Source organism: Simochromis diagramma, unplaced genomic scaffold (assembly GCF_900408965.1).
Source record: "Simochromis diagramma unplaced genomic scaffold, fSimDia1.1 OVJJ01000216.1, whole genome shotgun sequence".
NCBI lineage: Eukaryota > Metazoa > Chordata > Actinopteri > Cichliformes > Cichlidae > Simochromis > Simochromis diagramma.
Window position 1 is genome coordinate 4,595,160 of NW_024386883.1, and position 16,472 is coordinate 4,611,631.

The 16,472-nt window shown below is 41.5% G+C and overlaps 1 protein-coding gene across 1 annotated transcript in view; it reads right to left on the reverse strand.

The window, feature by feature from the left end:
• Nucleotides 1-3,379: 3,379 nt before the first annotated feature.
• The window catches only part of LOC120734386 (protocadherin Fat 3), a 70,160-nt gene continuing 57,067 nt past the window's right edge, over nucleotides 3,380-16,472 (reverse strand). Inside the window, exons 49-52 of the mRNA XM_040033188.1 lie at nucleotides 14,090-14,188; nucleotides 12,972-13,031; nucleotides 12,650-12,688; nucleotides 3,380-9,819 (exon numbers count right to left, since the gene is read on the reverse strand). Of these exons, the coding sequence (XP_039889122.1) occupies nucleotides 9,062-9,819; nucleotides 12,650-12,688; nucleotides 12,972-13,031; nucleotides 14,090-14,188 (956 nt within the window). The 3' untranslated portion in view covers nucleotides 3,380-9,061. The remainder of the gene's footprint in view (nucleotides 9,820-12,649; nucleotides 12,689-12,971; nucleotides 13,032-14,089; nucleotides 14,189-16,472) is intronic.

Genomic DNA, 16,472 nt, shown 5'->3' on the forward strand with positions numbered 1-16,472 from the left:
AGGGTAAATTTGTAGTTTATCATTAACAGGAACAGAGTGGAAAGAAACTATATCATTTGGATTGTCTACATTGGAAGGAACTACTTCATCTTCCGCCTTTAATAGTCATGTGCGAAATACGGCTGTATAAATGTGTTGCAGCCCCTTGGCGTGCGCACTCACAACAATGGCTGGGCGTAAATGGAGTCATGTGCGGATGTATTTTACCTCCACAAACAGCCAAGATGCGGTTTGTGATACATGTGGCAAGAAAGTGAGGTGTTGTGGCGACACCATTTACCTCGTCAAACACCTCAGAGTAAATCATATCACAGAATATGACAAGCGTATGTTGAGGCGAACTAAAGACGAGGAGGGGGACAGGTGCTGCTAGGGCGAGACAGACGTCTCTCGAGGAGTCCTTTAGTGCTGCAGGCAGGCAACATGCTCAAATGGCACACAACTTCAGTTTTCTGTATGATAATTCTGCATTATTAAGTGATAAGAACAAGTAATCTGACGTCCTGTAATCATTATGAAGCTATAATTTGAGGTACAATAAAAGATACAGTAAAAAAAAAAGTTTTTGTACAAAGTATCGGTATCAGATCAGTATCGCCGATACCACCCTGAATTATACTTGGTATCGGATCATAAAGCAAATCAGTGGTATCGCACATCACTAATTTGCACTCATTTCATTGACCAATATTCAGAACAATTGAAAAATCAAAACAACTCACTGAAGTGAATCCAAGAAGAATAGCAGACTGAATCAGTGGTCAAATTCTCTGAATTCTTCAGCTTCACCTCAAACTTCATTCACCATGTCTTTATACAACACTCTGCATTCAAACCTGGGTTATTAATAATCTCCGGCCCTCTTCCACGGTGTGTCTTTTGTCCTCTCCTAATCTTGTACTTCTCTTCTCATCAGGGTGCCTGATGCCTCCTCAACACCTGACACGGACCTTGTTGATCACTTAGCATGGGTCTAGCCTACCCTAGCCTAGCCCTACCCTAGCCTACCCTTAAGACCCTTACTGGACAGACACCGAACTTGCAATCCTCTGCTCCAAAGGTGTGTAGTCTAACCACTACTCTAGTCTCTACACTTCTCCTCTCCTTATCCCCAACCAGTCACAGCAAATGGCTGCCCCTCCTTGAGCCTGGTTCTGCTGAAGGTTTCTTCCTGTTAAAAGGAAGTTTTTCCTTCCTACTGAACACGTTCTCACTCCCTAAGTTCCTCGGGAACGCTGCTGGACGTGACAAAACGTCAGTATACTACGCTCCGGGAGTGAGAACGGGCTGTCCTACTGTTGTCAAGTGGTTGCTTATGGGGGTGTTGGGGGGTTGGGGTTTTGATTGTTGGGGTTTTCTATGTACAGTGGGGCAAAAAAGTATTTAGTCAGCCACCGATTGTGCTAGTTCCCCCACCTAAAATGATGACAGAGGTCAGTAATTTGCACCAGAGGTACACTTCAACTGTGAGAGACAGAATGTGAAAAAAAAATCCATGAATTCACATGGTAGGATTTGTAAAGAATTTATTCGTAAATTAGGGTGGAAAATAAGTATTTGGTCACCTCAAACAAGGAAAATCTCTGGCTCTCACAGACCTGTAACGTCTTCTGTAAGAAGCTTTTCTGTCCCCCACTCGTTACCTGTATGAATGGCACCTGTTTGAACTCATCATCTGTATAAAAGACACCTGTCCACAGCCTCAAACAGTCAGACTCCAAACTCCGCCATGGCCAAGACCAAAGAGCTTTCGAAGGACACCAGGAAAAGTATTGTAGACCTGCACCAGACTGGGAAGAGTGAATCTACAATAGGCAAGCAGCTTGGTGTGAAAAAATCAACTGTGGGAGCAATCATCAGAAAATGGAAGACATACAAGACCACTGATAATCTCCCTCGATCTGGGGCTCCATGCAAGATCTCATCCCGTGGGGTCAAAATGATCATGAGAACGGTGAGCAAAGATCCCAGAACCACACGGGGGGACCTGGTGAATGACCTGCAGAGAGCTGGGACCAAAGTAACAAAGGTCACCATCAGTAACACACTACAACGGCAGGGAATCAAATCCCGCAGTGCCAGACGTGTTCTGCTGCTGAAGCCAGTGCATGTCCAGGCCCGTCTGAAGTTTGCCAGAGAGCACATGGATGATACAGCAGAGGATTGGGAGAATGTCATGTGGTCAGATGAAACCAAAGTAGAACTTTTTGGTATAAACTCAACTCGTCGTGTTTGAAGGAAGAAGAATACTGAGTTGCATCCCAAGAACACCATACCTACTGTGAAGCATGGGGGTGGAAACATCATGCTATGGGGCTGTTTTTCTGCCAAGGGGACAGGACGACTGATCCGTGTTAAGGACAGAATGAATGGGGCCATGTATCGTGAGATTTTGAGCCAAAACCTCCTTCCATCAGTGAGAACTTTGAAGATGAAACGAGGCTGGGTCTTCCAACATGACAATGATCCAAAACACACCGCCCGGGCAACAAAGGAATGGCTCCGTAAGAAGCATTTGAAAGTCCTGGAGTGGCCTAGCCAGTCTCCAGACCTCAACCCCATAGAAAATCTGTGGCGGGAGTTGAAAGTCCGTGTTGCTCGGCGACAGCCCCAAAACATCACTGCTCTCGAGAAGATCTGCATGGAGGAATGGGCCAAAATACCAGCTACTGTGTGTGCAAACCTGGTAAAGACCTATAGTAAACGTTTGACCTCTGTTATTGCCAACAAAGGTTATGTTACAAAGTATTGAGTTGTATTTTTGTTATTGACCAAATACTTATTTTCCACCCTGATTTACGAATAAATTCTTTACAAATCCTACCATGTGGATTCATGGATTTTTTTTTCACATTCTGTCTCTCACAGTTGAAGTGTACCTCTGGTGCAAATTACTGACCTCTGTCATCATTTTAGGTGGGGGAACTTGCACAATCGGTGGCTGACTAAATACTTTTTTGCCCCACTGTATTATTGTAAACCTTACAGTATAAAGCGCTTTGATGCGACTGTTGTAATTTGGCACTATATAAATACAACTGAATTAAATTGAATCAACCACTGGACAGTTGAAACTTGGACACAACTGAGTGTCCCAACAAGACAATGATCTCAAACAAAATCTGCTCTAGGATTTGAATAAAGTAGGTTAACATTAAGCTTCTGGAATGGCCTTCCTCAAGCTCCGACCTCAATCCTTTTTCATTCCAGGGTTAAAAGCTGTGTAGGTGCCAGGAAACCGACTTATTTAAATATCCAGCCGCCAGAAGCCTATTGATGGTTGCCAAAAGCATCTGGTGGAGATATAACTTTCTAAGGGATATTTAAACAAGTTTTAGTTATCATGTATGCATACATCTGAGCCTGTATGAACAGTTTTGACCCTGTAAAGATTGGAGAAAATCCCAAATTATTCCAAACTTGACTGATTGGTAAACATCAAAGACACCAAATTTTAAAGATCTTAATAAATAATTGGTATGGTATATTTAATTTTTAAGTTTAAGTGTTGCTGATTCAGCTGTTGTTTATATGTTAAACATGTTCACAGAGTGCTTGATTTGCTTTTTCCGCCTCAGTTACCATTTTGGCACTTGTAATGTTCCTACTATTTTCACGTATTAACATTAATTTAACTTTATAAATTCTGGTCTCCATGATAGTCACACAGGATGATAAAGCAGGGCAGGTTTTAGGCAATCCTCCCTTATGATTGACAACTGCAGTGTCCCTCAGTTTCTCAGTCAGATCGACCTCAACTCATCGTGTCTAATTTGCAAATACCAAGATGGTGAAAGCCATAATTTTTTAGCTTGAGACTTGTAAATAGGACTTCACTAACCTGTGGGTGGCATCCATCTTTTATATACAGTCTGTGATGCTCCCTTTGTAACTTCACATTATCTCAGTGCATGCATACATAGCACCTACATATATATCTGTCACACATGAGTGGGTGAGTGGATAATCTTTTACTAAACAACTCTCTCCTGCGTGGCACTGCATCTAAAAATAAAAACATGCTATTTTTTTTGAGGTCATGCATATTGTGTTGAGCGACATGCAGGGGAAAAACATGCATTAATACTACAAAAAAAATGCACATAGACACACATCCACAACCCTTAATTGGCCAAAATGTGTTGTATGTGCCAGAGAAAATAAAACACAATCGGGGGAATGCCTGGTTGCCATGGGAATGCTTTCTGGCAGGTAGTCAGCTTGGTGATGTTTATACGAGGAGGCTTGGATGGCAACAAGGAGAAAGTCTGTGTATCAACTCCGCGGGGGGTCGGGAGGATAATCAAAAACCGCAAAGATTCCTTTGTGTGTGTCCTTGTTAGTTAGGGCCACAGACTGGCTGCCTTCAACCTTTTTGTCAACAATCAAGAATTAATTTCTTACCTTTTAGTGATGCAGATAAAGCTACTAAGAAATGCCACTCTACTCAACAGTAGGAGACCTTGTGACATTAAAGTCGCACTAATTTGGATCTTGTGCAGATGTGCATGCCCAAATACCCGAGGCTCTTGATGTTTCCACGTGTCCAAACCTTGTTTACCTTGCACTGGGGCTTGGTAGAGCCCTCAGTTCATTCTCAACCTGAAACAACCTGCACTTTAGCTCCCTTTCCTCCAGCTGAGTGCCCCTAAAAACAAAAGGGTTGAAAACTCTAAATGAGCATTTGAGCAGTCTGAGACCTGAGATTATGGTTTACTTACATATAACCACACTTCATTATCCAAAACTTTGTTTTTCTGTGGCAACTCTGTAACAGTATCAAAACTAAGGGAAAGGGTAATAGGTCTTCTTTTAGGTGTTTCCCCGATTGCAAATGCCAGATGTTCATATTTGATAAAGGTTTTCATAAAAAACATACTTCATTTGCAGATGGTAACTGTAATATTACTATTTTTAAGTGCACAGTAAAATTTTAAAATATACCCTTGCAACAATTCCCTGGCTCTTGTGCAGTGCCACTTTTCATGTAATACCACCTGCATTAGTGCACAAGGAACTGCACAGAAGCCTGAAAATTGTGCCTAATATTTTCTGGGCGCATTTTTCAATGCCCGAGGAACAGGACTTAAAAAATCTCCATGCAGACAGCCAAAGGATTATCTAATCACAGATACATGCCTTTTAGAGATGCACCGTCTGCATAATTTCATCATCGCAATGGGTCAGAATGGAAATAAACTCCCAGGAACAAAGAGTACCACACAATAAGCTGGATCCATTTATTCAAGTCAGCAAATAATTCAGTTCCTGAGGTAAACAAAAAGGCATAATGCGAAGATTATGCTGAAATCTGCTCAACTGTTGACAGCGTATAGAGGCAAGGGAATCTAAGCCAAGATCCTAACAGCCTTTTCAAATCACCTCTGATGATTTCAGAATGAAATTTATTGTTTAACTGATCAAACACGTTGTGCACTTTACATTTTCAGGGGACATTATTATGCCTTCATGTCTTCCTAGGACATTGACAACTTTAAGCTCCGCTAAATGAATCTGCCAGATTCCGGTGGGGAGGGAAAGAAAAACATAAGAGGCATGACAAGACTGACTTGATAGGATTAAATATTTTATGGGGATTATTTATCTCACATAGTCTAGGTTGAGATCTAGCTAACCTGCTATAACACACCCATTACACATTCGCCCCGAGGACAAATGCCGTTCTCGTTCTCTCATTCTCGATAAAACGTGAATCTCCTTGATTGGGGAACATTCTTCAAGTCTTGTTAATGCGCAGCCACTCAAACACCCATGCAGCGCTGCGCTTCAGCATGTGAGTGACCTGAAATAACTTATGATCCTGTAGGAATGAATGGTAGTTTGCGAGATGATTCAACTGCAGTGGATGGCAATAAAGAATAAAAAGATGACAGCAAAAATGTCTCAGTTGCTGGCAGCGTTGATTCACAGCACTGAGGTTCTGGGTTGCAAACCTCTGCCTGTGGAAGCTGTTGTATTGAGTTTGAATGCTCTCACGGTATTCCTGTGGGTTTCCTTTAGGTGCCTCAGCTTTCTTCCACAGTCTGCAGACATGCAGGCCCGGTGAACTGGAAACTGTAAAGTGCCCACAGGTGTGAATGTGTTTATCCATGTTGTAGTCTGACCTGTCCGGTATGTTTCTTTGTGCAAGCTGTGGCACGCTTCAGCCCCCCAAATACTGAATAGGAATTGGATAGAGAGGATGAATAGATGGACGATGCTATTATAAGACACAAAATACATTAGGTGAAACTAAACCTGATCACAATAAGACATGTCAACTGGTATGTGTCTGTTACTGCTGGATGTTACGGTATTTCCAAAGAGTCCATCGGCACAGTATCTTTCAACTCTGTCAATGAAAACCACTTTTGCAACAACAAATGCGCTAATTTAACACAAAAGTGCGGCCTTGGATTCTCACTACATACTTAGAGACATAGACGGCTTGCATTTACTTTGTAGCATCTACTCTGTCTTTCAATTTGATGTACATATATTGTTTGCTGAGCATTTTCTCAAAGGCATGTTTACCAGATGAGATGATGAGCGTAGTAACTGTGACATGAAGGTGGCTTTTAGTTCTGACATGAGCCAGATGCATAAAAGTTTATGCAGATTTACGAGTGAATCTGTATTCCTCTACTCATATTTGTAAACCCGTGCCTACGCATGGTGCTCTTTTATAAATCTCAATCAAAGCAAAACTTTACACATGTGCATGATTTCCACTTAGAGCTTTCATAATGAATGATGTAAATCCTCCCTTATTCCTCATTTGCATATAAATCAAGCAGTGATTAGACATGACAATGATAAAAAAAAAAACACAGCAAAGAAGAAGTGCAATTTCCCCAAATCTGAGACTGAGACACTAATATGAGTCGTGGACTAATTAAAATGTGTATTTGGTGATCTCAGTTCTGGAATCACGAACGTAAGAGAAACTAGTGATGGGAGAAAAAAAGCTTTCACCTCTGGAAGTTCAGGGCAGAGGATCCTGGCAGAAGTAAAAACAAAATAAGACAGAAAAAAAAAACGGAGACTGCAAACAAGAGGCAACAAGTACATCAGATCACAGGAGGAAAGCAGGCCATCATATACAGCTACACCCACAATTATTACACCGAAAACAATAACAATAATAAGAGGAAGATGATGAAGAAGAAGAGAAAGAACAAGCAGAACATGGAAAGGTCTGATCAAGTGGAAATTTGTAAATGGTACATATACAGTTACTGTAGGTTCATAAGTATTTGGACATTGTTTCACTGTTTGCTTCTGTACACCATCACAGTGACTCTTTGAAGATCTGACAGAACATCTTCAGGGAGATAAAAGATCTAGAACTGAAATCTGCTCGTGTTTCTTTTTTTACCTCCTTAATTTGTAATAAAATGAACAGGAAACAGGTCTCATCTGGTCATAAAACTGCTTGTCAGTCAACCACCCAACTGCATAGGCGATCGTCTATTAAAATGGCAGTAATTCCTAAACAATATTAATGGGACACTTTTGTTAAATCCCTTGAACTAAAGCTTAAAGTCTGCACTTCAATCACAGGTTGACTGGTTGATTTAAAATCCACTGTGGTGGTGTGCAGAGGCTAAGTTATTGATGATGCGTTTATGAGCTGGAAATATATATATTGATAACAGGGAATGAAAGCTCAGCCAAACTGGCTGTTTTTCTTCACTTCTGTCTCGGTTCATTTTTCATCTTCTCTCCATTCTGTCGGGTTTGCCTCACGATGGTCTGTCACGGTCTGGAGTACGAACACGGTCCACACATTCTTCCTTTACAAATACCAGTTTGTGCATGGGAAGAGGTGTGTGTATTTTTGTGCACACGGTGTGTCTTTTTTTTAAAATCCACAAATGACCCGAACAGCTACCATGAATATGTTTATCTTTAATTACTCCTAGCCAACTAGGAGTCAACTAGGAATATTCTCAGAGAACAGCGCTGTTTCGAAGCTTCGTTACGTGGAGTTTATTTTCATTTGCATTCCCTTTGTTGTGTGTGAACTGGGAATGCAGCAGCATTTACACTGCGTTATCAGCGAGCCAACCATGAGCACATGTCCTGGGTGAGTGATTCTGTACTTCACGGTTGCATGTCCACACAATTCTCTAAGCCGTTCTGCACATAATGCCCCGAAATTCATTTCACATATTAACACCAGGTGTAAAGCGGGCTTCAGTCTGCCTGAAGCACTGCTAAAGCTTCAATATATTCAAATTACATTATGTACATATTGATTAAATTAATGTGTTTTAATAAGTAGCTCTGTGTCCTTCTACTCACTTAGAATAGCCGATTGAGTAAATAAAAAAATATATCCTTAGTCCTGTATTTAATCATATCTACACAGGCCAGGTAACTATAACACACGTGCTCATGAAGAGACTCATAAGCAAAGCTACAAATATGAATAAATAAATAAATCCACATAGGAAAATTAAATGATTGTGTAAAATCAACCTCAGGTAATCTTAATACTCTCAGTGTCTGTGTGGGATGCGAGCGAAAAGCTCCCTGCAAAACAAACCTGAGCGCGCGTCAGTAAAAAATAATAAATGCATTAAGTATTGCACGGCTGAGTTAACAAAATAATTGTCTGCCAGTACATGTGCGATCCGACACAGCGATGAACGAAATACATGATTTGAAAATTTGCACATACAGGGGTACGCGATCTAAAACAAGCTCCAAATGTTCTTCTTCAGTGACTCTAAATAATACATGTAAAAGCACTGATTCAGAACCAATGGCAGCCCAGGTGAAGCTGTGACGAGACACATATATTTCCTCTTATTCCTCCCGCTTATAAATGAGCCAGGGGATTGGTGGTGGATTAGTGATTGTTTACACAAGGATAATAATGTCGGATAATAAAAGTGTGTATGTTAACATTCTTGTCCAATTATTTTTTTTTAAGTGGTGGACCAGTGTTCGAGTAGATTATAAATGTGAACCGTAACCAGAGAGGATCACCGCCACTCTGTGATTTGCAAAGGAACAGAAAATCTTTTTGTTTTAAGGAGTCTTGAGCGTGAGCTCATTTCAGCCCATCCCAGCCTGCTGCAGGTTCAGATCTGGTAGAGGCTCTGTTTATTCGTGTGGCTCTCCTGGCTCTCAGTGACACCAGGTTCAGTAGTCTTTCTAACTCATCCCCAGAACCTGCCAGACTATTAGAGCCAAGCCCTCCATGGTCTTCCCGTGATCCCCTCCATTCCTCTGTCTGTAAGTCCCAGGCCCTGAGGGGGGGCATAAGTTGAGCTGGGTGCAGGTTTAGCCCTGGGGGACTGGACGGATATCCTTCATAGGCTCGCCGAGTTGGGGGTAGAATATCATAAAGGCTCTCCGTGTCTTCATTTTGTTCCGGATCATGTCTGGACTCTTGGTACTCTTCATACACGGGCGAGGAGCTGTCGTCACAGCTGTCTTGGTCCTGCACCTGCTGATCTCCGTGGTCCTGGTGTCCCTCCATGTCCTTGGTCCTAATGTTCATATTCCTTCCTTCCTCCTTGTACCTTCTCTTTTCTTTTCTGTCCGGGGTGTGTTTTCTCTCCCACTCTCCAGACTGATTCCTCTCCCACTGAAAGGTCCTCCTCCCAGTTTCCTGGGTCCTCTCACGGCTTTTGTCCGCGTTGTAGCCCATCACCCTGTAGTCCAGCTGCAGAGAGCGCGTGCTGCCTCCGCGTCTGATGTTCTGCTGGGTGTCATTAAGCTCATAATGGGATCCTAACTCAGGTGGACGCAGTCGTGATGGCGACACCCAGCTTGAAGTCTGACAGGAAGACTCCCAGCGGTATGCTGAAAATACAGTTTGGCATAGTTTCAGTAATAAACAGCATGGATTTAAGGACAATCTAAGAAAGGAATGGAACTTAACATGGTGTAATAGCAACATATGTCTTTTTCCATGGAAAAATCTTTGCTCCTAAATCACTGGAAGCATATAGTTTTACTGTAGTGTGCATTAGGGTGCACTACAGTGGTGGTCCCACCGGTGGGACACAGATCTACTCAGTAAAATGTGATTTATGTAGGAAAAGCACAGCGATGCTATCACGCTGGCCTCATTCAGCTTGTATCATTTATTGTTGCTATTAACTGATAAAAAATCTGGAGCATGAACTTTTTTCAGCTGTTGCATACCAGAACAAGTTAAGGAACCACAGTGTTACAGCACAGTGTGATGAAGACTCAGATCTAATCAGTCTAATAGGATCAGCCGGCGAAAGGTGTCCATCGGTAAATAAACTCCTCGTCTAAAACAGCAGTATCGCTGCAATCTTATCTCCAGCAGGTAGAGAGTGGTGACACCAGTAACTACACTTCTGTGCATCTGTTATAGGAGGACTGTTGTGATTCTTACAGCTGCACACACATTTCATTTTCACTTACGGTTCTACTGCTGCCCTTGTAAAAAAAAACCAAAAAAAACTAAAGACAAATAAAATAAATAAATAAAATGAATGAAAAAAGCTTTCTCAAGGTGTAAAACCACCAACATCTGGAAAAAAGTTGCCAATTTTATTATCAATTTTGAACCCATTTCCGAATAGCTTGCATATTATCTGGCTTGTCGTGTTTATTTTGCTTCTCCCCTTAAATTGTCCCCATGCTTATTATCTCTACCTTTGATTGGGTTTATTTTTGCACAAGAAATGAAGCACGCATGATAGTGTGTGCATGTGTGCATGTGTGCGCTGCATGTTTGAGAGGTGTAGCAGGAGACCCACAAAGTGCCAGAAAGTGGGGCTTTCTGTTTGTTCCGTGGGATTTCTCCAGCGTGTTTGCTTTGTGTAATCGCTCCAGTTCTCATTTACTTTTTTATTAATGTGCAAATAAAATTAGTCGACATTTTAGTTATTTATTTATTTTAGATTTCAGTTCATGCTGCTAAATGGACTGACACAGAACTCCCCACTAATCCACAACTTCCTACAAACTACAGCATGCAGGTTGCATAATTCATGGTTAGGTTAATGAGCTGTGAGGGGAAAAAATATCATATTGATGAAGTGAGAGGAGGCAGAGGGGTCACCCTGTGTGTGGGACAGAGAGTACACTTAATTACTGTGCTTGTGCCAGCCACTACTATATAATTCATGACACATGTGTGGACACAGATATCTAACGGACTGCCATGCCAACGAGATCTTACTGCCATGCCATGCTTGCCTCAAATATCTGTCTCTGGTTAAAAAAATGTTCTAACGAAGGGTTAAGGGAGGGGGGGGAAAAAAGAATGCTCTTACAATCCACAATGTACTCTTTGATGAACTCTACGCAAATCTCATCTTTGCTCTGCAGGTGATGACTTGCTGTCAGTAAAATGGGAAACAAAACAAATATCTCATGGGACGGCGAACCTTTGATGATGAAATTCTCGGTGAATGCAAAAAGGAGACGGCGAATTATGACACAGAAGAAAGCACGCTTCGACAACAAGAGAGGGAAGCTGGCAGAGAGCCATTTAGCACGCCGCTTATACCCACAAACACAATTCATAATAGATAATACATGCACACAATCATGCTGCAACTGTGTACAAAAACAGAAAATGGAAAAATACCACGATATATCAGATTCGCTTTTTTCACATTTCTTCTTGCTGTGCTTGAAAATAAACTTGTGAGATTGAAAACTTTATTAAAAAAATGTTTTGTGCAAAACAGAAAATTCTGAATCCAAAGAATGTCTTCAAAAAAAAACCCACTGGACAAACATCATTTAATTCTCTTTGTCTGAAATGAAGCTGCGTGTGCTTCAGCAGGCTGGCAGTGACTGAGGCATAAACACACTCTTGCTCTGGGTTGGAAACGAAATGCTTTGTAGACCTAGTAAATTACATGCAACCGAGAACAAACAGACTTGGTAACTATGAGCCAATTAATATTGATTGCAAGAGTGTAGCACAAGCAACTGACAGCGGAGTAGGGATCTTAAAGGATAGGTGCAACTGGATTGTGACGGCCCCGGTGTTTGTTTAAGGAAAGTCATGCATTCGCTAAGAGCAGAAAGTCAGTGTTCAGACTGTAGATGATTCCCCCCCCCAAAAAATGTTGAAAAAGAAAGTGTTTGAAGCTGCCTTCTCCTCTGCTGTTCTGGGCGGATGTGAGGCTTAGCTCAAAGTGCCCCTAATCCTCTGAGACCCTCTGCAAGGCCGGGGTGAAAGCTTTGCTTTGCTTGGAGCTAGGACTGCTGCGCCCAATTTAGCAGTCATCAGAATTCAAAATTTCTTAATTAACTATGAAGCAGAATACGTTTTAAAAGTATCTCTGGACATAATATTTTTATTTCATCAAAGAGCTGCCTGAATGTTGTACCTGAAAGCCCTACACTGTTTGCTACACACAGGGCAACAGAAACTGACTCACATTCCAGTTATTTTTCCCGACCTCCGAGGTCAGAAAACATAATCGGAAACTGGAAGCCTGCATTGACATTCAAAGAGTGGATAGAGTCGGCATAAATAGACATAGTAATCTGTACTATTGGGCTCTGATGAAAGTATTCAGAGACAATACTGCAAAGGATGCAAAAGGTCAGGTTGTGGGTTCTCACCCCTGACAAATGAAGTCAAAGAAATGGCAAATTAATAAGATGTTTTTCCATTGCGTTGCATCTCACTCACCAGGGCTGCTACGCCGCTGTTCTTTGTCCATGTTTGACACTACAAAGGCAGAGAGAAAGGGAAAGTCAGAGACAGAGCGAGACAAACAACCCAGAAACCAAAGGGGAAAAACTGAAACACAGAGAAATCCGGTGTCAGAAACTGACAACAAATATTAGAAATCTAAGCAGGATGTTTAATTTGTAATAAGAACGGGGGCTGAATGGCAGCGGCTCGGCTGCATTCAGTAAATCTTTTTGCTCTGCCGCTGAACAAATATGTTGGCGTCGGAATGACAGACACAAAGAAGACAGGGGAGTTAACAGAGGATTTTCCTTCATACCTTCACTTTCAATGTTATCAACAGTATCATTGACGAGACGTATCACTGTCACTATGGAGGCTAGGCAGAAGACAGAAAGAGAGAAGAAGAAATGGAAATAATTTCAGTGCATTCATGAACAGGGCAAGGTTTTATACAGTGGAGGTGACTCAGAGGTGCTGAGAACACGGAGGAAGCATGTTGCAAACGTGTCTATATACATGTGGTGTCTGTGCGTGCGCGTGTGTGTGTGGGTGTCCTGTAAGAAAGCGAGGACTCTTTGCAGCTACACTAATTAGACAGGAAATAAACCACTGACATAGATTTCCTATGTAAAGAACACAACCACACACACACATCAGCATCATTACGGTGCTTGACTTCCACCCTCTTATAGTTAGCCAGTGGAAAATCAATGCTATCGAGTTATCTGGGAATTGTAGCTTTGAAAAAAAGATGCACAGGCAACCTGTGCATGTTGGTTGCATTAAAGCATTTCCACTTCTCTAATATCACCCTGCTTTTCAATAATTACTACAGGCCCAGCATTTGATTTTACACTAACCTTCATTTAACCAGGCAATTCATTAGGAACTAATTCCTATTCACAGTGACAGCCCTGCGAAAGGCAAACCCTCTCAAGGGAACTAAGAAAGAAATGTCAGATGCTTAAAAGACGGCGGCACACATTCAGAAACCATTTAAAACACTCCCTGCTTGAATACAGTCACAAGACGTAATAACACGTGGCAGCAAGCAACACATAATTGGCAGTCTATCTAACGGACAACAGCATCAGGCAACCAAGAGCAAAGCAAGAACAGCACGCACAAACAGCGAGCAAAGACAACAGCAGCAGCAAGACAACAAGGTTAGAAGGATATGCATGCAGAACATGAAGCAGCGGACAGACTGAAGATGGAAGACACTGGTAAACCGAGAAACAATTACATGTTTCAGTGAGAATGTCTGACAAATCTGTCCACTTTTAGGACTTTTTTTCTGCAGAAAGTTCCAGGCTTTAGTTGAAGGAGTTTAAAATGATGGTGGGCCAAAGAAGGTACTGGTGTGGGGAACATTACCTACAAACTTCTGGCAATTAAAATGCGCTTTAGTTAATTTGAGTATCAGAGCCTTACCGTTGTCATCGAAGGACTCTGAAGTGTAGGAGCTAAGTGAGTGCTCCTCGGAGGTGGAGTCCGAGAGACACCCCAGCCCGTCCGCCAGCTCCGACACGTCTAATGTAAAAACACAAAACAACACTCATTCACATCAGCAACTTTCACTCATGGTAAATTAAATGTAGGTTCAGAATTGAAAGACGTGTTCAGATATCCGAATCGTTCAGATCTGAAAAGCTCAGTAACGCTCGTGCTGTATTTACATTTAAAAGCTTAACTTCGGCTAATAAGAAGCTTCTAAAGTCTGAGCTAAAATAACCTCACATCAGCTTTGAGTTGGATTTCTATCAGGGTGAAAAGAAGAAAGGATCAGAGTGACCGAAAACTCTCTACTTTGTTCATTCAGTGCACTCATGGGGAAAAAATGTGTCCACAGATCCATCACTCCGCCTGTCCATTCATTTTCTGTCTAGCTGGCTGTGTTCAGTTAGAAGAGAGAGGCTAAATATGCTATTCATCTACTTTTGACTCAGATAGAGCATATTTAAAAAACATATTTGACCTGCAGAATGATTTTTTTTCCCATAAAGGCTTCCTCGCTGCTTTTCCACAAATCCCAGTACACCTACTGCAAATCCAGGTCTGTCCATTTAATGCTGTCAGCACTATCATGGAGGGGGTGAAGACCACCGAGTTACTGGTGGTTATGTAACTGCTGAATAACTGCTTAAAGAAAAAAAGCAAAATAGAGCAAATTGCATGACAACGTCACTGCGCTACAGGGTAGGGTGGCAAGTAGGTTTCTGTTTTGGGTCAAGCTTTTCATACTGTGGTAATCAAAGGTCTTCTTTTATGTTACAACCCTGCAATTTTGTCTGCGCACACAAATCAAATTAAATTTTGTTTGGAGAAATCTACCAGGCCTAATATCTCCAGTTTTCCTTAACCTTTACGTCTGCAGAGGCATCATTTCAAATAAACTGGTGCTTACAAGTCAGTGTGGTCTTTTTTCGTGCCTTTGCCGAGCTGTTATTTGAAGGTTTGTTTCCTTCAAATCACTCCAAGTGTCCTCTGAGTGATTGTCAAACAACTGCCCGGAGGTACTTATGACTTCATATAAGCTGTAAAGACTGTTTACAACACAGCCAGAGGCAGGTGAATTTCTCTACCAGGTGCCCCTTATGTAGAAGCAATGAAGTCTTTTTTTTTCTTCATTTTTGCTCAAATTGGGAAAGAAATACAGAGGACCAGCAGAGTGGAAAGGCTGAGCTGTGAGATCAATTGTTTGTGCAAAATAAAACTGCATGCAAAGAGCCAGTTTTGCTGATGTGATTAAAAGTAACTTTTAGCAAACTTTTGGGAAAACTAAATAGGCTTTTATTTAGTAGATGGAACAAACAGAGAGAAAAAAGAGAGAGAAATAGAAAATAGAAAGCTATTTAAATCCATTTTACTGCCTTGCTGCTATGTAGCGATGGATCTTAATGTGAGAATCATTGATTGGCAATAAATGGTCTGGGTTCTGAATATTTCCTCATGAGCATCTGTTCAGATGAATTCTTCTCCAGATGCTTGTATTGAGTCACAGTAAACAAAGATGCACTAACAAATTATATGGCATCAAGTCAAAAAAGTAAATCAAAAGTCTTTTTATTCAGCTCATTTTGGAGCAAAGATGCCAGTGTCACATTAACGCAACGTCTCAAGAAAAATACATTTTTCAAGAAGACTATACAAATATTTTATGTCATGCAATTGCTTCCCGCAGTTCCAGCTGTACCTTAATACATCCCAGCACACAGTTGCTCCTGTTCCCTTTTTTCCAAAAAAAAAAAAAAAGGGTGGGTGGGTGTAAATTCATAATAACAACAGAGATTTTGTGATAGCGTTTTGAATCTCACACCTCTACACAACAGCTTACCCTTGTCTGACAGGTGTGACAGAATTTCAAATCTTCAAAAATCTTGTTTTTCACTTCACGTTTGGTAAGCAAGCATTCAGGGCTCGGCCCATCTTGTGACCAAATCCGTACTCTGCAACCGTGTCCGCGAGGGCCGGGATGTCTGGAAATCAACCTCAGCTTTCTGAGCTCAAGCTACGTGGTCATGGTTCAATGCATATGGAAGAAGCGAAACGCTCCTGTGGGAATGTGATCAGTAAGGCAGTACCATCAATCAAACTAAACAAGAAAGACAGTGCAGCAGCCACAGGTCTAATTCAGGATGCAGGCAAGGGGACACTTAATATAATCAGGTTTTGGAAAAAACAAAAATGTTTTACCCTTTCTTTCTTTCTTTCTTTCTTTCTGTTTTGTTTTTTTCTTACAAGTTCCTATAATTAAGACCCACCCAAACTATTTTCTTTGCCGAGCCAGTTCAGTAAAATATAATGTTACGCTGAT